The following is a 22,074-nucleotide window of genomic DNA, read 5'->3' on the forward strand; positions in this document are numbered from 1 at the left end:
GCTTTTGAAATGTGGTGCTACAGAAGAATGCTGAAGATAAGGTGGGTAGATCACGTAACTAATGAGCAGGTATTGAATAGGATTGGGGAGAAGAGAAGTTTGTGGCACAACTTGACTAGAAGAAGGGATCGGTTGGTAGGACATGTTTTGAGGCATCAAGGGAGCACAAATTTAGCATTGGAGGGCAGTGTGGAGGGTAAAAATCGTAGAGGGAGACTAAGAGTTGAATACACTAAGCAGATTCAGAAGGATGTAGGTTGCAGTAGGTACTGGGAGATGAAGAAGCTTGCACAGGATAGAGTAGCATGGAGAGCTGCAACAAACCAGTTTCAGGACTGAAGACAACAACAGTTATGCAAACATTACTTTTGACAAAACTGTTAATTGCTTTGGAATTAATTAAGGGCTGGCTTTGCTTACATGTTTTTGAATAGAGCCACATAGGTACTTTAAGATTACTGGCATTTTGTCTTCCAAATGTTTATAATTGCTGCAGAGTTTGTACTTGTTTATACATCAACAATAGAATTTAAGTTACCAAACAATTACTGATTTCACCCTATAACAAAAGATACTAACTAGGAATAGTTGAAATAAATTAGAAAATCAATTACATACAAAAAACTAAGCACAAAATTAATCTGGTGCTATATTATTTAAAACTGGGGGCCAACCTTTCTCTTTTATGAAAGTGCAGATTATAGTCATGTATGTTAACGCTAATTAGTTAAAATTGAAAGGAGGCAGATGGCAAAACAAGAGGGGAAAAGAAAAAGCATCCCAGCTTGCTTCGTCACAAGCTGTTAATCCAATGGAAGTAGAAAACTTACCTTATTATTTTGTACAGAAATGTTTTGGCACTTTACATATAGTGAAGAAATAAATGTAATTTTGTAATCACATGGCACTGTTACTGCATCATTATGAATAACACTTACAGAAAGAGGCAAACAAGAAAAAAATTAATGAATTATTAATAAGCACTGCGAGTAAAATTTTTTTTTTAAAAAAGAGGAAGAGGAGGAAGAAGAAGAAGAAGAAGAAGAAGAAGATAGCTGATTGACTGTAGGGTGCCTGTCTCGTGGTCAGTTTACAAGCAGAAGCAATTTGAGCTTCAGTACATCCCACCCAGTAGGTTTGGAATTTGATGATGTGCTCTTCTGTTTTTTAATTTTCTTTTTTTTCTGCATCCAAGATACTGAAATCCAGAAGGAGTACCGGGATAGTCTATGACACTGTTAAACAGTTCAGTAATTACTATATTCAGAGTGACACATATTTTGTAAAATGCAGTTTTTGTAACATATCAGTCGCGCAATTAGTGAAATGCACCAACAAACCTGTGTTCAGTAGTATGTGGAAAGCGCAGAGCAATTAATAAAAAAGAAGAGGAGGAACTACAGAGTGGTTACAGTACACTGAGACAACAGTTTATTTGGGGGCTCTGTCACCTTAAATTTGAAATGAGTGTTTGCTTTTTAAAACGCATTGGCAGCATTTCCAGCGTGTATTATTTCCTTTTCCTAGCTCAACAATAGGATTATGTCGTCATACCTAGAGAAAGATATGAGAATGTCTGTTCTCACTTGAAAAAAATTATACTTTCAGTCTTTACGTGAAGAAAAGGCATCACAAAGTAGACAGTGTGTAGACATGATCCAGTGCATTCTGGTCCAGATGAAACCACTGATTTGTATTGAATGTTTTAGTGAGGCCCTGAATGGAGACTAAGTGAAGCCCATGCTTTTGCTACATTGCCTTTCCTGAGAAATAATCAGCTTTACCATGATGCAAAGTTTTCAGAAATGTATGTTTCATATTGTTGCCTCTTGGAGTAAAGTATGATAGAAAATGGCTAGTGTTTACAGACAAAACTTCTTACATGTTACCTGAATTTTCCAATCTCAAATCTATTTTCTGCGGCTTAACATGTGACCTGCATAATGTACACTACTAATCATCTGTGTGAGGCAAGTCGGGATGATTCCTGTGGGAAGGCATGGCCGATTTCCTTCCCCAGTCTGATCTTGTGCTCCATCTTGAATGACGTTGTTGACAGGACAATAAACCCTAATCTTTCTTTCAGCTGTAACTAATGTTTACTAAGTGTTAATAACTGTGCCAGTGTGATGAGATTTAATTTGGTTTCTGTATCTTTCCTGGGCTAAAACATGATCTGTATTATACCAAGCATTATTTCTTTGAATATTTTCAATCTTATTTTTTGTATTATGAGCCTGGAACCAAGTGTTTAAAAGTCTCTTTCCTAGTGCCCAAAAAATCCAATAGCATCTTTTTCCATATCCAAATTTATCACACCATAAATTTTGGTGTATGCCCACACAGGCAGCTAAGTTACCTGTGATGATTTAGTTATCATTTTTCTCTGTTATTTCATGCATTTCCTCTATTTTATCATATATAGCTTTCCTTTCCTCATATTTCCTGTTTGTAATTGGAGAGTAACATTAAACAGTTGATAAGTATATTGGGAACTTGGAACAGCCAGGAACGTTCCAGACATTATTAGGCAAATTAGATAGATACAATGTAGACATTACAGCTATTCAAGAAACTCGGTAGCAGGGGAGAGTAGCATAAAGAGGGGTAACTATACATTGTTCTATGGAGGTGCGGAAGCTCACAGTTTCGGAACAGGTTTCACAGTACAGCGAAAAGTGTTTCATGCAATCAGAGATATAAGGTTCATTCGTGACCAACTATCAGTTATAGTGTTGTCTGGCAAGTGGAATAGACTAGTAGTAATTAATGTACACACACCAACTGAGGACACTGAAGAGGTTGTTAAAGATGGTTTTTATGAAGAACTAGATCAACTGTGGGATGAGGTCCCCTCGTACGACACAAAATTAATCGTAGGTGATTTTAATGCGAAGGTAGGGAAGGAGAAAGCATTCCAGCCTACAATTGGGAAAGAAAGTTTGCATAACATTTCGAATGATTTTGGCACAAGGGTGGTTAATTTTGCTGTTTCAAAAGACATGATTGTTGAGAGCACATATTTTAAAAGGAAGGACATTCATAAAGCAACTTAGGTCTCTCCGGATGGACACAACCGAAACCAAATTGATCATGTTCTTGTAGATCAGAGATGGCACACTTTCAGGCGAGCAGACTGCGATTCTGATCATTTTCTTGTAGTTGCCAAAGTTCACCAACGGCTATCTACAGCAACATCAAGGTGTCACAATGCAAAACTTGTTAGGTTCGACACAGACAGGCTAAATGATGAAAACCTTAGAAGAAGGTACATGATAGAAATTGCAAATAGGTTTGATGCTCTCAGGACACAAGATCATCAAGACGAGGACGAAAATAAACAGTGGATCACTGTGAGGAATAATATCAAAGAGGCAGTGAAGGTCACAATAGGTACAATTAAGAAGAACAGGAAGAAACCATGGTTTCATGAGGAATGCAAGAAATTGGTAGAGGAAAGGAGAAAAGCGCGATTAGATTGGGATAGAATGCGAGACAGAAAATGAGAGGAGTTCTTGAACATGAGAAGGGAAGTTGGTCGTAGGCTACGGGCAAAGAAGAGGGATTATTTGAACAATCAAATTAAAAAAATGGAAACAAAGTGTAAAACAAAAAACATTAGGGAACTTTCCCTAGACGTAGATGGGTATAGGAAGGGGTTCAAGGCTAGGACAAATGCACTTCGAGGGGATGCGGGGGAAATACTGCCAGACCCCAGTGTTATATTAAGTAAATGGAGGGCATATTTTGAGCATCTATTAAATGTACACCAGGAAGCAGGAAACGAGCAGACGTACGAAATACATACAGCAGAACCCCAGATAACTGAGCCAATGTTAAAGAATGTAAGAGATGCAATCAACAAATTGAAAAACCATAAAGCACCAGGATCAGATTGCATAACTGCAGAATTAGTTAAAATGGGGGGCAGAAATTGGTGGAAGTACTTCACAAAGTGATAACTAAAGTATGGAACTCATAGATTATATCTGAAGAGTGGTAAGAGTCGATTCTGATTCCAATTTTTAAGAAGGACGACAAAATGGATTGCAGTAATTAGAGAGGGATATTGCTATTACCAGTATGTTCCAAAATTTTCTCGAATATTCTGCTAAGCAGGCTTACACCATACACAGATGAAATTGTGGGGGATAACCAAGCTGGCTTTCGGAGGAACAGATCAACTATAGACCAAATATTCACCCTGTGTCAAATTTTGGAAAAGAAATGGTAATAAAATAAACCAGTTCATAGTATTTTCATAGATTTTACAAAAGCATATGATTCAGTATTGCAATCAAAATTGTTCAGAATTCTTTTGGAACTTGGAATACCAAAGAAGTATGTTATACTCATAGAAGAGAGTTTGAAAAACACAAAACTTGGAGTACGCGTAGGGAAATTGGAGTCAGAAGAATTTGTAATAAAGAAACGTAAGCAGAGAGATGCCCTGTGTCTGCTACTTTTTAATTTAGTACTAGAATATATTATACGAATGGCAGTAGATAATTCAGAGGGTATGAAGTTAAATGGAAATATTAAGATACTAGCATATGCAGATGATCTAAACATCATTAGCGATAGGAAAGAATTTGTAACCGCAAATGTGAATGCATTAATCAAGGCTAGTAAAGATGTAGGTCTAAGGATAAGTGAGGATGAAACTAAATACCTGGTTACTACTAGAATGCCAACCAACAGCAGAAGATCAGGAAATGTTAAGAGTTGGAGACACACAGTTTGAATAAGTGAACACATTTAAGTATCTAGGCATGGACATCACTTCGAGAAATGAGATTGAATCCGAACTGAAGAAGAGATTATGGGCATGAAATGCGTGCTACTTCTCACTGAATAGATTAATTTCATCACCGATATTGCCTAGAAATTTAAAGATTAGAATATACAAAACTATTATTCTACCAGTTATGCTGTATGGGTGTGAGACTTGGTCTCTCACTGTGCAAAATGAAAAGCTGTTTCGAGTATTTGAAAACAAAACTTTGAGGAAAATTTTCTGAGCAAAAAGGGATGACATTAGCGGAGAGTGGCGAAAACTGCATAACGAAGAGGTTCACGAATTCTATTCAAGCCCTGACATAATCTGTATTATTAAATCACGTAGGCTGCGATGGGCGGGTCACGTAGCTCGAATGGATGAGGGCAGGGCAGCGTGTAGAGTACTGGTAGGGCACCTAGAAGGAAAAGGTCCTGTGGGGAGACCGAGACGTAGATGGGAGGACAATGTGAAGGCTGATTAGAGGAGCCTAGGTATTGAATGAAGGTGAATGGAAGGAAATAGCCCAAGACAAGGACAGATGGCAAAAATACGTTGCTGTGGTAATTGACTCTTGAGTGTGGTATGACCAGTAAGTGAGTGTGTAAGTGATAAGTATATTAGATAAGCTTTCAGTTTCATCTTGTGTTTGTTCCTTAGAACAATTGCTATACAACTTCACCACTTGATCCTGACTCCACAACAAAATTACTTCTGTAATCAGCTGATATGAAGTCCTCCATGCGTTTTGATCTAATTCATGCTGTTTCATTATTTTTTAAATTATTCCTGCTTTCCACCCTTTAGTAGCATTGTTGTATTGTGTACTGCAGTTTTTTTTAACTCTTTGTTATTTTTAGTTTTCCTAAGACTTTGTTACAAAATACCTGATAAGCTTCGTTGTAGTTCCCTTCTCTGTTAAAGTATTAAGCATGATTCAAGAATCATGATTTCATCTTAATATCTTTCCGCAAAATTTAGTGCACATTTAGAATAATTTGAAGTGTTGTGTGGTGCCTTCCTTCTCCTTCCGCTCCCGCTCCCGTTCCCCTTCCCCACTCAGTAGAAACCTCAAGTAAAATTGTGGCACCAGTTAGTATTCAGTTTGTGATTTTTTCCAAAGTAATTAGATGTGCAAGTCATTATTTTGGTTAATTTAAGCTTTATAAATTTAATGCTGTTACAGATAGCTGTTTTGCACCATACTTAACCAGAAGAATGCAAAGTGTTATATTAAATAATTCAGTGAACACAAGTGTGAGAAAGAATATTTGTAATCAAGAAGCAATCACAGGAATCAATGTTAGATAAATTATTGTTTTTTTTTTTTTTTTTTTTTTTTTTTAATGTGTGTGATTGACCTTCCATTTAACACACAAAAAAACTTGACAATGCTGACAGAAGCCACAAAATAATACTTGATAAGTGGAATATAAGATAATTTTTGTTCCTTGTTTTGAAGGAAAAGTAGAACCTGAGGCTTCCAACCATTTTATTTGTTCAGCTCTTTTCATTAGTTTAATTTTAAGCCATTGGTTTCCTTGTTCTGTACTTCCATTGTATGTCCCAATTTAGAGGAAATAATTAAGTAAAATCTTTTTAAAGCTGACAGACGACTTTTTTATTCCAGGAGAACCAGATGAAAGCTGTACGCACACGTTCTCGGAGTGGTCCAAACCTGCTTGCTGGTGTAAACAGGCCCTCGCCACCTGTAGCAACAGTGGCAATGCCTCAGACCACATCCCAAGAGGTTCCAGCAGTTGTTGGTGCCAGTCAGGGATTGCAGCCATTGCTGTTAGCACAGTTGTTGTCCAACAGTAAGTCTGTATTCATTCTGAATTAGATAGGTATAGTTGGTTGTGTTTATATTAAATAATTCAGTGAACACAAGTGTGAGAAAGAATATTTGTAATTAAGAAGCAATCACAGGAATCAATGTTGGATAAATTATTGTTTTTTTAAATGTGTGTGATTGACCTTCCATTCAACACAGAAAAAAACTTGACAATGCTGACAGATTTGTTCTCCTGGTTCTCCTGGAATAAAAAAGTTGTCTGCCAGCTTTAAAAAGATTTTAGTTAATTATTTCCTCTAAATTGGGACATAAAGTGGAAGTACAGAACAAGGAAACCAATGGCTTAAAATTAAACTAATGAAAAGAGCTGACAGATTTTAGATATATTTTTCCCACGTGGAATGTTTCCCTCTATTATATATACCTTCCGAGCTTTGCAGAAATTCTCCTGCACAGCTTGTACGACTGGCACACGTGGAAGAAAGGATATTGTGGAGATGTGTTATCCACAGCTAGGGAGATTGTTTCCAGAATGAATTTTCACTCTGCACAGAATTTGAGATCGGATTGCTGTCAGTAGACCACTTGCCCATAAACCACTAAGGTCCCAGGTTTGAGTCCTGGTCCAGCACAAGTTTTAATTTGCCAGGATGTTTCAAATCAGTGGACACACAACCACAGAGTGAAAATTCATTCTGGAAACAATCTCCTAGGTCATGGCTAAGCAATGTCTCCACAGTGTCCTTTCTTCCAGGAGTGCTAGTTCCAAAAGGCGTGCGTGAGAACTTCTGTGAAGTTTGGAAGGGAGATGAAGTACTGACAGAAGTAAAGTATGAGGATGGGTCATGAGTCATGCTCAGATAGCTCATTTGATAGAGCACGTGCCTGCAAAAGGCAGTGGTTCCATATTTCAATCCCAGTTCTGCACACAGTTATAATCTGCCACAAAGTTTGAAATCGGAGCACACTCTGCTGCAGAGTGAAAATTTGTTCTGGTGTTTGTTTGATAATCCAAAATTTCACTGGCACAATTTGCTTGCATTCCCAAAGAAATTTTCTTTTTTCCTTGTGGTGGAAGACAATCCTTTGAGAATGTCAGACACTCACACTGGCAAAATGTCAAGATTCTCAATCAAACAGCAGTCAGTCAAGGAGCCTGAGATAAATGCCTCTAGGCAATATGTCAAGAAGTGGCTGCAAAAGTCTCAATGATTTACACGAAACTCAGTACTGCTCTAACAACACCTTTTGTGTTCTTTGTCATAAGCCTGTCAGTTGAATTTGAGAATTCAGTGTCATCACATTCAGGCAGATTCTAGATACACTGTACTTTGTAAGATATATAACAATTGTGCTGTTTAACATGACCATACAAATATGATACATCCTGAACAGTGGGTGCAACATTTTGCGATGCCATTCATCAGGTATTAACCTTCAGTCCCTCAAACAGCAAAGGACACCATTACTCTGCACCTGGGGGCCATTTTATAACAGTGTGCTCATTGTGTGAATCATATAAGTGAAACAATATGATCAAACTTCCTTTGACTGAGTCAAAGTGCAGAATTCATTCATCTGTTGAATGGTGCTACAGTGGTGGTAGTTTGCCAACAGAGTTGGGACACCAGCGCAGTTCAACATAGCTTAACACATCCAGGCAGTAAAGCAGCACCTGCTACAACTTTCAGCGGTGATGGCGGCAACTACAACTGATGATGTTGAACAGTTGTTTTGATTAAATTTTTATCATACTTGCACAGTGTTATCTGACAGCAAATGCGAGAAACTGTTCCATCATTTCGGTTTTAGGGAAGCTGCGAAAATCCTGTCTCTGAATATTCAGTTAATAAGTTAATAACTCAGAATGCTCTTGCAAAATGTAATTGACCTTCCATGGTATCAGCTCTCAGAAAACATTTTATATACAGGGTGTCCCAGCTATCTTGTCCACCCAAAATATCTCTGGAACAATAACAGCTATTGGAAAACGGCTTTCACCGGTATCAATGTAGGCCTGGGTCCCATGAATGTACATATTTGGAAACATTCTAAAACGAAAACATGTGTTTTTTAACACTTACTTATGTTTTTTTTTAAATGGACCTCCTATATTTTTTCTTCAGCAATCCATAGCATGACAAAGCACATACACAATGGCGTTGATTGCATCGCAACATTCCCATTACATCCCGAGATATTAAGATGCGAAGTTGACGCTTGAAACACCCGACATGCGCTGCTACCTCTTGATAAGTATGATTACACATGTCAATCACATCGCGATTACAGGCAGCATGGGGTTCATGCCTGATCCTCAGGACGTGCGCTAGCAGCGCAAGTCGGATGTTTCAAGCGTCAACTTCGCGTCTCAATATCTAGGGATGTAATGGGAATATTGTGATGCAACCAACGCCATTGTGTATGTGCTTTGTCATGCTATGGATTGCTGAAGAAAAAATATAGGAGGTCCATTTAAAAAACATAAGTTTGTGTTAAAAAACACATATGCTTTCATTTTTGAATGTTTCCAGATATGTGCATTCGTGGGCCCCAGCCCTACATTTATACCGGTGAAAGTCATTTTCCAATAGCTGTTATTCTTCCAGAGATATTTTGGGTGGACAAGATAGCTGGGACACTATATATCATTAAAATGTAAAATTTTTTTTAAAAAAATAATAGTGACTTATTGCAAGACCAGTGCACGTTTTTAAAATTATAACTCTATTGTGGTATGCTATAATTAAGTTGAGAACTTGTTAAAAAATTATCAGTGGAAATGTGTCCACCACTTTCCATTTGTTTATTTCTCTTCATTCAGCAGATTTTCCTGTATACAGTTGTGCATTTATGAGATAATTGGTCTCACAATCTACAACAGTGTGCACTTTTACCCTGCACTGTCCATGTTTTTAAGGAATGTACACCTTGAATGGACACCATCCACTGAAAGTACACAGGTGCTCATCAGTGGTTATGTAAGGCCCAGAGAAATTAGATGTAATCATGCACCAATGAACATTTCAAACACAACCCATATACAGGTAGGTTCAGCTTATGATCCAGGAACTGCTTTTTTTTTTCCACATGCAAGTTTATCATCGAACAAGAGATGCATCAGAATATCATGAAATCTTGTAAAGCTCATTGTGGCTTGTAAAATAGGTAAGCCATACTCATCTGACCGAATTGAGCTCAAAGGCTTCCCACTTGCCTTGTGTAAACCAGCTATTATTACTAAACTGAAGAATGCCTGTAGTTCTATAAAGTCAAGTCCAATCCAGCATTCAAAGTATGGGTCTAGAATTTTACTGCCTTCTGCATGGTTATTAGTATGCATTACTATTACATTTTGCATGTGATTGGTGATAAAAGATCTGAGACTGTATGCCATTGTCCGTATTTGTTGTCTAAGATAATGTGAAATGTGTGCAGTCTTACATATCATACTCCTGGAAGTTTCCTTCACTCATCAGGTGGTGGTTTGTCCTATGTGGCCTGTCCACTTCTAGATACAAGAGGAGGAACACTAATTTGCCCATTTATAATAAAAAGTCCAGAAAAAGCATATCTGGAGGATGAGACCGCTACGTCCATATTGTAGTTAAGGGAACCTTGGGATCTAAACAGAGCCCCATTGTATATTAAGTATCTATACTCACTGTCTTCAGACATTGTTTATGGGGTGTTAATTACACGAAACATTATCTCACTCAGCCAATGTTGGCTTATCTGTACACTACAAGAGACTGTAAGATCATCAGGTTTATCAAAAGGAGATTACATTTGTAACATGGTGGACCATTGGACAGGCTGTTTCCTCTCACCATTTGTTTGGAATTTTTGTGATGGAATTCAAATTAACATAATATAAACCTAGCTTGCCAAGCAATCTCATTGTATCATACAAGTGATTTGGTTTTCTGCAACACTGAATTCCTCTTACTTGGCAACTGTGAAAACCGTGCTTCAGGCTTTTCTAAAATTGATTTAGTCTATACCACAATTTCATTTCAATATTCCACCAAAGTGATGTCTCACACCAACCCAACCCACCCAGTGTTCTAGTCTATCTCTATGCCTCTCTTCTCATTCCTATAGTCTCACATAAGATCCAGCTGGGTTATCTATACCACACACACACACACACACACACACACACACACATTTGCCACCTTCAATTGCAGTTGTGTCACATGTACTACATATATGAATATAATAGAGGGAAACATTCCACGTGGAAAAAATATATCTAAACACAAAGATTCTGTAACTTACCAAATGAAAGCATTAGTACGTTGATAAAAACAATAACAAACACAAACACACACACAAATATCAAGCTTTCACAACCCATGGTTGCTTCATCAGGAAAGAGAAAAGGAGAGGGAAAGACGAAAGGATGTGGTTTTTAAGGGAGAGGATAAGGAGTCATTCCAATCCCGGGAGCGGAAAGATTACCTGGGGGGGGGGGGGGGGGGGGGGGGGGACAGGTATACACTCGTGCACGCACACACACACACACACACACACACACACACACACACACACACACACACAAGACACAAGCATACATGTGTAAAGGCAAAGAGTTTGGGTAGAGATGTCAGTCGAGGCGGAAGTACAGAGGCAAAGATGTTGAGTGACAGGTGACGTATGAGTGGTGGCAACTTGAAATTAGCAGAGAGTGAGGCCTGGTGGGTAACGGGAAGAGAGGATATATTGAAGGGCAAGTTCCTATCTCCTGAGTTCTGATAGGTTGCTGTCAGTGGGAAGTATCCAGATAACCCGGACGGTGTAACACTGTGCCAAGATGTGCTGGCACCAAGGCATGTTTAGCCACAGGGTGATCCTCATTACCAACAAACACTGTCTGCCTGTGTCCATTCATGTGAGTGGACAGTTAGTTGCTGGTCACTCCCACATAGAAAGCTTCACAGTGTAGGCAGGTCAGTTGGTAAATCATGTGGGTGCTGTCACACGTGGCTCTGCCTTCGATCGTGTACACCTTCCGGGTTACTGGACTGGAGTAGGTGGTGGTGGGAGGGTGCATGGGACAGGTTTTACACTGGGGGCGGTTACAAGGGTAGGAGCCAGAAGGTAGGGAAGGTGGTTTGGGAATATCATAGGGGTGAACCAAGAGGTTACGAAGGTTAGGTGGACGGCGGAAAGACTCTCTTGGTGGAGTAGGGAGGATTTCGTGAAGGATGGATCTCATTTCAGGACAGGATTTGAGGAAGTCATATCCCTGCTGGAGAGCCACATTCAGAGTCTGATCCAGTCCCAGAAAGTATCCTATCACAAGTGGGGCGCTTTTGGGATTCTTCTGTGTGAGGTTCTGGGTTTGGGGGGATGAGGAAGTGGCTCTGGTTATTTGCCACCATCTAGAAAATTAAATAAGCAACTACTCGCTCAGTTATACTCTCCACGCTCAGTTATACTCTCCACTCCTACCCTAATATTATGTCTTAAATTAGGATGTTACTACAAAATCTTAACCCATAAAAACTTTGCAGTAACACAAGATTATGTGTAAGGAAGAAGGTACACAAAGTAATTGAAGTTACTACCATGAAATAAAAGGGAATGAAACAGTTCTCATCTTGCAAGTAATATTCATTCTGGTGGTAGTCCATTTAGCTTTAACACTCGAATGGATGTGGTTAATGTTTTAAAGTTCTGTGACTTGTAAATGTTGCTACAAAGATTTTAGGGAGAGGGTCTTAATTTGCTCACTGTGTGACAGGCTCACCCATATTTTATTTAAGTGGCCAGCCAATGCCACTTTCCTGTGGCATTCTTCCTGCTACGTTTTTGTTTTGCTTACGTTTTACTTTCTTATGCAGCATTTTCCTTCTTTTCATGCTTTCTTTACGTGTGTGCTTCGGTTTTGCTAAGTCTGTCCACATTTGTTCATTTTAATGTGTGTCAGGGTGCTGATGACCTCGACATTGAGCACCCGTAAGCCCCAACACACACACACACACACTCCATTTAGCTTTAACCTCCTCAGTACTAATCTAGCATATATGTTACACCCAAATTGTATTTATTTCTTGCTCGAGGAATAAACTAAACTTGGTGTGCCTGATTGTAGCATATACTTTACACCATCTGCTTTCAGTGCATAATTTGTTTTTATTTCTGCCTGTTCCAAGTAGATGGCAACATCCACTTAAAAGAAAAATCTGTTTATCCTAACATCAGCATGTTTCTGAGAAATGTAGCTAGTTTCTGTTTGTTTTTAGTAATTTTGTAGTATAGTATATTTAGAACATGCTGTAATGTGTTAATATAGCCTACAGCATCGAATAAATGATCATTTATTTCATAACAGGAATACCACAATAAAGCACTGGGTGTAGATTTGCAACAGTTTGTACTTTCACGTTTCAGCAGCACTGTTTTTATAATTTTTCCGTGGTTGCTATACAGTTTTCTCAGTATTGCACATATTTCAGTTGTTTTCTAATTCAAATAGTATCCACCTAGAACAGATTCAAAAATTTTTGTGTGTCACACCATTTTTTCTAAATTTAGTATTTTACTCTTATTTTGTCTAGGACAATACATTGAACACCAATACAGAGTTTTCAGTCATAAAATATAAGATTAGGACTAAGGAGGTTTAGAGATTCCAACCTCTAGTGAGGTTTGTATTAAAAAAGTCAAGGGGCAGTCTGTTAAGTGCTGAGGAGCTGGTACAATTTTTCTGCAGACTACTGTCAGCACAGAAATTAGGGATGCACCACTTATCTGAAAGTGTGATTTATTTAATTTGAAAAACGCAACACACTTCAGGAAGACATTGCCCAATCATCAAGTTCATAGCAGTATTATGCTATTAGGCTCAGGTGGATGACTGTTTGTGGCTTGCTCAAGGGTGGGTCCATTAGAATGGTAGAATGATTGTGTGTGCTGTAATAAGTCTTTGTGGTTGGTGTGGGAGGAATATGTAGAGGGTTGTGGTTTATTCATAGATTGCTCACTTAATTCTGTTTCTTTAAATTTTATGAATAGACTTTTGCAGAAAAGTTGGCATCTGTATTGAAACATTGGTCTCTTCTGGTTTTCCAGTATCATCGTATTTTCACAATAGATAGATGATTCGTCTTCCTGGCTATTATGTAATCATTTATTTTGGTAATGCAAAATTCAGTATTCAGGACATTGTAGCAGCACACATTGTCAACAAACCATCAGCTGATGTGCTCATCACAGCTGTCGAACGAGATGATGCACTGGCTGCCAGGAGCACTGTTATTCTTCTCATTCTGGCACAGTGCAATGCTCCATGCTATTGATTTTCCTATGTAAAACTTTAATTAGTTACTGTTCAGGCTTAGACTTGTGTAGAAATTGTATCTGCCCTTGTTTCAATTTGTATTCAGTTTAGAGTTACATATGACCATTTAGCAAGTTCTATGATTTACTCTAAATAAATATTTTGCTCATGGTACACTGGAACTGATTTTTCATGCCCGTGTTGGGCTGAATTTATGAACACTTATCGCATTCAGTTTGGAAGACTGTCAACCAGTCTTGTGACAGTGTTGACCCCTTCATGAGCCAGTCAGTGTGAACAAACTTATGATTCCAGAGGAATTACGACTGCTGTTTCAAGAGTTGAAAATTTCCAAGAAGGTAATCATACCCCAGTATCAAGACTTTCAGTGTGACTATCCCATTTTGCTCACACAATGCTACATTACAGTTTGCTGGAGTCAAGGCTAGTTTTCTGTGCACTCGAGTAACTACAGACTCCACAAAATTTATTCTAGTGAATAGCCAACTAGACCGTTGTTTGCTGCAGAAGTCCAGGGTATAATAAGTACACCCTCTGACAAAGTCATATGAGTAGCTCAAGGTAGGGCTGATACGTGGAGTATCCATCCCACACGAGACCGTATGAGGCCAGAATTTACACAAGAGGACATTGGAGAAAGAAAGTCATCTCAGCATATCCGCAACAAGCTCGATGCGGGCACAGTACCGGACAGACTGTTGTGCATGCTGTGGAACAGCTTGACTGCCAGCTCAAGTAAAGGCCATTGTACTGCCCCAGAAAGAGATGCTGTTGTGAATCTGGCAGATAGAATTCAGGACATGATTGTGCCATCCCCATGTAGTACAGCAGCGGCTATGTGCAACAGTGCAGAGACAACCGCAGTGATGTGTGCGAAATATATCTGCCTCCTGAACAAGGTTGATGCCCAGAGCAAACAAATCAGTGAGTGAGGGGCACAGCATGGCCATCGCCTAACATTTGTTGGTATCATCGGAAGTTCAGTCAGGCACCTAAATGCACTTCTTTTCCATGTGCCTTCCTAAACAACAAAATGGTTCAAATGGCTCTGAGCACTATGGGACTTAACTTCTGAGGTCATCAGTCCCCTAGAACTTAGAACTACTTAAACCTAACTAACCTAAGGACATCACACACATCCATGCCCAAGGCAGGATTCGAACCTGCGACCGTAGGGGTCGTGGAGTTCCAGACTGTAGCGCCTAGACCGCTCGGCCACTCCAGCCAGCTCCTAAACAACAATCTGATTGCCAGTCAGCATTTCTGCACCTCTTCATAACAGATTGGAAGTCAGGACAGAAGTTTACAATGGATAAAGGATCAGATTTATGTATTAACCCATGGACCCTGTTGAGCAAATATTGGAAGCCGATTGCATTCTATCTCTCTGCAGCCAACAACTTCATCATAATGACCTATGGCACACAACACATAGAGTTGGATTTGGGATTATGCTGCGCTTTTGCTTGGAACTTCATGGTATCGGACGTGACTGAGCCTGTCATCAGAGTTGACTTCCTGGTGCTTTACTGTCGGCTGCCAGACATCGCCAATGCACATCTCATCAATAGTATCACTGGTCTAGCTGCTTCCAGGTTTTGCCACAGCACAGCACCAGCTTATCCAGGTGGCAGGCAGCAGCTATGCCAAGCTGCTGGAGCAGTTCCTGGGCATTATATGACCTCCAGATGCTCTGAAAGAGGTACATCACAGCACTGTGCACTATACTAAGATTACTGCAGGCCTACCAATTTCACGTAGGCCTAGACACCTTGCCTCCAACCATTATATTATTGCCTAGGCTGAATTCAATACTATGGTCAAGAAAGGCATCATTCACCTCCCTAGTAGTCCGTGGTCATGGCCTCTACTCTTAGCGGCCAAAAAGTGTGGCGCTTGATGCCAAAGGGGAAATTATCACACCCTTAATGCTAAAGTGGTGCTTTATTATTATCCTGTACCAGTGGAAGATGGCTACAATTACACCATTTGGCCTGTTTGGAAGTCTTTTCATGACGTTCGACTTACTCAATGTTGTGCAGACTTGGCAGAGATTTATAGACTCGATGCTTTAAGGCTTGTCTTTTCGTTTAGTGTATCTTGATATCATCCTTGACTTTTCAGCCACAGTAGAGCAACGCCAACAACACTTGGCCAAAAACTTTAAACATCTGGATAATTAAGTCCATAATTTTCACAAGACTTGACTAAGTAATACAGCAAAATATAATCGGAAGATGGATTAGTAACCACAAACCAGTAAAATTGTGAATAATTTGTCGTTGCAGAAATTGTCGTCTAAGATCAGGAAATAAGCAACATTGAAGAAGCACTGGCTAATGTGAAATAAAAAAAAACTATAAAACCTAAAAATCACAATGTCCAGGCATAAGAATTAAACATCAGAAACAGTGCTGTATTATGGAGGGGTAGAGACTCTTATTACTGGGTGAAGGCTCAGTACTGAAGCCAACCCCCAGAGACGCTGGGGTGGCTTTTTGTTGTAGGACGGCTGGTGGCAGAGCGTTGTTGTGGAGCTGATGGCCAGTGGTGGCCCAGATAAACACAGCTGTCTTTGTTTTACTCTACCATTTTCCCTCTGTGATTGTGAAGTAGTGACCACATCCATCTCAGCATGACTGCACAGGGCTGTGTGACCATCAAGGTGACCGTTAGTGCCCAGCCGCTTGGCTGAGACACGCACACCAAGAATTGCTGATGGTGGTGCCCTGTATGCAGCACACAAACTGGTTAGGTAAATCATGCCACAACTCATGTCATCAGTAGAACTCAAAATTGGCTGGAATTGTTGCACTGTAGCCAGGTTACTGGTCGATGGTTGCAACCTGGCAAGTGATTGGGTATTGTGTGGTGGTGCCCGCACTAGCATTGGCGGAAGACAGCCGCTATGCCTGATTCGACGTGCTGCCCCCCTGGGCAGGAGCCAGGCTCACTAATGTAGTGGACCTGGGATAGCTGTGCTCCACATTTCTACTAAGTCTGGAAGGTGGACTTAGTGCAGGAGGCAGGTACAGCGATTGAGGCTCAAACTCATGACTGCGGTTGGCGGATCCATGTTGTCCCTTCATCAGGCATAGCCTCGACACTTTAATAGTACTACTGGATTTACAATGAATCTGCCAGAAAATGTTAGCTATTTATACCAGAATGCAGTGCACTAACAGCCATCAAGGTTTTTTTAATCATGCCTTAGATATGCAGTTTTTATTTCAAAACTTGTGTAGTCACAGTCTCTGTACTATTGTGCTCTAATTGTCGCACTGTTTATATGCAGTACAACAATAGCTGGGGCTGCTTTCTGTTCTGTAGTGAAACATGTGTTGAACACAGTTAAAAAAATGCTAAGAAATAGGTCGTTATTAATATTTTCATAAATTTACAGAAAAAATCAGTTTTTAAGTTTTCCAAGGCACTGTATTTGATACAGTTGATATACAGGGTGTGGCAGTCAAACTTGCATTTTTTTTAAAGGAGTGTAAAATAAACATGGATGCAGATATCAAAATTTTATTTTTATGATCTTATTCTGCATTAAAAAGCATTTAAGAAACATCAACACATTTTTACATTGTTTGAAAATAACATCAGCAAGAAGGCATCCTTCTTGATCACGGCATTCTTGCAGGCACTTTATGAAGGTGTCCATCACGTGACGGAGCATACACGGAGGTATTGTCTCGATTTCCAGCCTTATTCTTGCTTTGAGAGCACCATCATTATGAGGTTATTCTTCGTACACTTTGGTCTTAAGGTAACCCCACAATTCGTACACTTTGGTCTTAAGGTAACCCACAAGAAAAAAATCACAAGCTGTAAGGTCAGGTGGGGAGACAAGCAACCACTCCATTCTTGGAAATCACCTGGTTAGGAAAAGCTTCATTGAAAACATTAATGCTCAGGTGGGCTGTGTGAATTGTTGCTCCATCTTGTTGAAATAATGTTTCATCATTCACTGCATACTGACAAAGCTGAGGTATGAAGAATGACCTTAACATTGTTGAATAGCGCTCAGCATTCATGGTAACAGATTGCCCTCTTTCATTCTCAAAAAAAAAAAAAAATAAGGGCCTGTTATTCCTGATGAGGACATTGCACACCAAACTGTTACGTTGGTTGAGTGCAGGGGTTTTTCATGGAGTTGGTGAAGGTTCTGAACACTCCAATATCTAAAGTATTGTTTGTTCACGTATCCACTGAGGTGACAACGTGCCTCTTCACTCATCCAGAGGTTGTGAACAGGCTCCTCGTTTTCTTCAATCATTTGCAAAAGACTTTCACATAAATGCTGTCAGACCACGAGGTCATTATTATTCAAAGTGTTAACCACTTTGATTTTGTGTGGGTGCGATGTAAGTCTAACCTCAAAATCCTTAAGACAGGCCTGTCAGAAATTCCAGGTGCAACACTCTGTCTATGCGCTGATCTCCAGGGGCTTCTTCCCACAGCAATTCTTTCATGTTCCACATTCTCGGGAGTATGCATTGTCTTCGCTCTGCCACCTCTTTTCCTTGTTTCACCGACATTTTCAAAGTTTTTGACACAAGTTTTTATTGAGTTAACCGAAGGCACTGGCCTATTACATTTAATTTGAAAATGTACCCGGAAACAAAGCTGTGCAGCTACATAGCTACCGCTTTGGTAGAATGCTTTCACAAAACGACCGTTGTTGCTTAGTCCATTGCTCCATGGCTACTGAAATGCTTTGTGTTGGGGGAGCGCAGTGGTGACCTTGGTTACTGTACACACACACGCACACACACACACACACACACACACACACACACACAGTGTAGTGTAGTAGAATGAAACTTCCTGGCAGACTGGCAGATTAAAACTGTGTGCCCGACCGAGACTCGAACTCGGGACCATTGCCTTTCGCGGGCAAGTGCTCTACCATCTGAGCTACCGAAGCACGACTCATGCCCGGTACTCACAGCTGCCAGTAGTGTAGTAGCTTGATAACCTAGTGCAGTTCATGGATCGCTCGTTCAAGTCTCACCATAGTCCTCTTTCTTTCTTTCTTTCTTTTTTTTCATTCAATTTGAAATATGTACATCTTGTAATTTTAAAATTCATCATCACTCTTTATGAATAATGCACATCTTCTTGTTTATAATTACATATTGTAAGTGAAATTCCTGTTTTAATTTCAAATACAAATTCTTACTTATCAATATTTTATGAAAGATTGTAAATAAATGTTGAATAAATTAAGAAAACGTAACAGTTTAAATTTTTACGGCCAAAATGAAAATCCAAATACTTTTTATTTGGACTATGCCTATTGTTTTATACCACAGTTGTAGTCTCCATGAACCAGGGTGGTAAGCATCATAGAAGCATGAAAAACAATCATTTTCACAGCATCCGGCATGTACAAATGCTGCATTTTTGCGTTGCCACTACCATTACAATATGAATCCACCAGAACTGATCTGGAGCCAAGTTGAGGGATTTGGCCCAAGCAATAACAAGATTACCAAGCTGCAAGATGTACTGAAAATAACGCGCACAGCTTTTTCACATGTCACTGCTGAACACTGGTGGGATATAGAACGGTACATCATAAAAGAAGAGGAGAAAATGCAGCACATGGGTGGCTTCATGGATTCTGTTGTAGATTGACTCATTATCAACATAGCAGACAAAAGTTCCAGAACTGAAATGTGTTTCTAGGTTTCAGTTAAGGAAGGAGACGAGAGATTAGTAGATGACTGAGTGTAATTAATATCTTCAGTGGTTTCAGTATTCAACAGTGCAGTGAAATCCCTGCAGTATGCTTTTGCATCACACATAGCTCTCTCAGAAAAATTGCTCTGTGTTTAACTTAGAAATTTTCATCACTCTAGTTCGTATTTATAATACTGCGTTAGGCGAGAACAAGAGAATTTTATGATTTCCATCTGCTCACCTAAGAAGCATGCAGTAGTGCTGGAGTTCTGCCGAATATTATTTCATTCTCTTCAAAAGTTAGATGACATTCAAAGCTATATAGTTCCTTTGCTCGCCTCTTTCTACATCTGAACCTGCAACTGCTCACATCACTGCAGGTTAGTTGGCCCATCATGCTGGCCATTGCTGTCCAAGTTCAATGTGCCAGTAAAGCTGATGTCCTGCATTATTGCTCAGTCTTTGTGCGTGGAACACAGCATAAAACATATCCTCACGAGTGTACATAACTATACTGGTTGCAGCTTGGTTTTCTCTGCATGTGAAACATAATCCAATGAGATTTAAGCTAACATGGAAGGATACAAGGCATAATGCTTACATCAAGTTTATTCTTATGAAGAACATAGTATAGTCACATTCTTGACAACATTGCTGAAGCATGTTGGCAGAGAAATTCCCTTGCCTGTACTGCAAAAGCCATCTCTTTCCACTGTGGTGGCAGGTTTCGCAAAGTCGAGCCTGTCCCACAAAGAATTAAACAACCCTGTTACGGTTATTGGAAAAGCATCTCTCACTTGCCAGCTGCCTGCACCTGCTGCAGTGCTTTACCACTATATTCCCACTGATTTGCTTGTAAAATAGTAGTGACACTACAGTACTTGGTACGTGACGTACAGTTAATTATTGTGCTCACATGTTGCACTTCCATAAGAAAAGGTTGTCAATTATGATTCATGGCATTCAAACTGTTTGTGTAAAATGTATCTTGCTACTTGTCCTTCTGTTTTGTATACTCTGTCTATGTTAAGTCTTTTCTATTCTATGTCTGTAACTTTTCTCTTCTACTACACTAGTTACCTGTAAAGATTCTTATTCCTTGTTTCAGCTCCTTCTGCAAATACAGTCTTCAACTTTACAGCAGCACCAGAAAGGCCAACGCTAGCGGCCCAGGTGCCAACAAAACAAGCTTCAAGCATATTGCCGGCCCTGCCTGTACAGCAGCAGTCATCTCCGGCAACACTGCTTATAACTACAGCACCCACTCAAGTTGTTCCAACGGTAGGACATTCTTCATTACATACGTGAAATTATATACTGCTCAAAAATTAGAGGAACAACATTTTAAACACCTGCATTATTTTTGTAGAAATATTTGGAGTGAAGCAGAATTTTGTTGTGGAAAATGAAACCTCTGATTAACATAAATGAACATGCTATTACTCTGGCCAGACAACATAATGGTTGTAAACCAAAGTGGAAACTACTTGACATAAGGCACAAAAAGAAACATTTCAGTGTTTGGTACGCTCTCCATTTGTCTGTTTTACTGCCTCACATCTTTGATTCATGTTCCTGATTAGTCTGTAAACATTTTTCTTGTAGTTTTTTTTTTTTTTTTTTTTTTTTTTTTTTTCACGCCTTAATAAGGACATCTGCAAGTTGAGTCTGAGGTATTACAGGAGGGGCCCAAAGTTGTCTGTCCAGTATACACCACAGATGCCCAAGTGGACTGAGGTCGTAACTCGGAGCAGGCCCGTCTAATGTTTGAATCGCGAGGTCCTGTAAAGTTTCCATGGTGGCTGCTGCTGAAAGTGCTGTCACATTTTTTGTTGCAGGAAAAACGGGGGACACATTATCGTGTTGCAAGATAGACTGAGGAGCCATGACAACTGTGATGGGCGTAACATGATCCCGTACAATCTTATTGATGTACCTCTGAGCATTAAGTTGACCTCTGAGTATCTGAAGATTCTATGGGCCATCAATTGTGATGCCACCCCACTCCATGGCTAAGCTGCAGCCAGATGTCCATTTCCTGAACTACTGCTTCATTATATCATTCAACAAGAAGGCGATATACATGTGTACTACTGTCACCTCATGTTAGACTCATTTGTAAACAGTACAATGCACAGGTGATGCATCTGCCTGTTTCTATGTTCCTCAGCAGATCAGAATTGATCCCTCATTTGCCAAAGCAGTTAATCGAGGGATGTGAGGAGGTCGTCTTAGCCTTAAACACACCTCCCGGAGTCCATTTTATATTGTTTGATCACTGACACTGCAACCAGTTGCTGCTCTTAGATCATTTTGTAGGTTCCTGGCTGTCGCTGTGCGCCAGTGAAGAGAACGATTAACCACATGTCAATCATCTGTGGTGGATGTTTTGCATTGTCTCCCTTGCCCTGGCTTTTTTGTGTATGTACTAGTTTGACAAAATTGTTACCAAACCCTCCCAAGAACAATGAAGCCACATTGAACTCTGTAGACACTGTGTGA

At 39.7% G+C, this 22,074-nt stretch overlaps 1 protein-coding gene across 1 annotated transcript in view; it reads left to right on the forward strand.

The window, feature by feature from the left end:
- LOC126271650 (MLX-interacting protein) overlaps positions 1 to 22,074 on the forward strand; it is a 392,142-nt gene that overhangs the window by 280,163 nt on the left and 89,905 nt on the right. The window contains exons 9-10 of the mRNA XM_049974169.1: positions 6,408 to 6,594; positions 20,681 to 20,853. Coding sequence (XP_049830126.1) covers positions 6,408 to 6,594; positions 20,681 to 20,853 — 360 coding nt within the window. The remainder of the gene's footprint in view (positions 1 to 6,407; positions 6,595 to 20,680; positions 20,854 to 22,074) is intronic.

Source organism: Schistocerca gregaria, chromosome 1 (genome assembly GCF_023897955.1).
Source record: "Schistocerca gregaria isolate iqSchGreg1 chromosome 1, iqSchGreg1.2, whole genome shotgun sequence".
In the NCBI taxonomy this organism is placed as follows: Eukaryota; Metazoa; Arthropoda; class Insecta; order Orthoptera; family Acrididae; genus Schistocerca; species Schistocerca gregaria.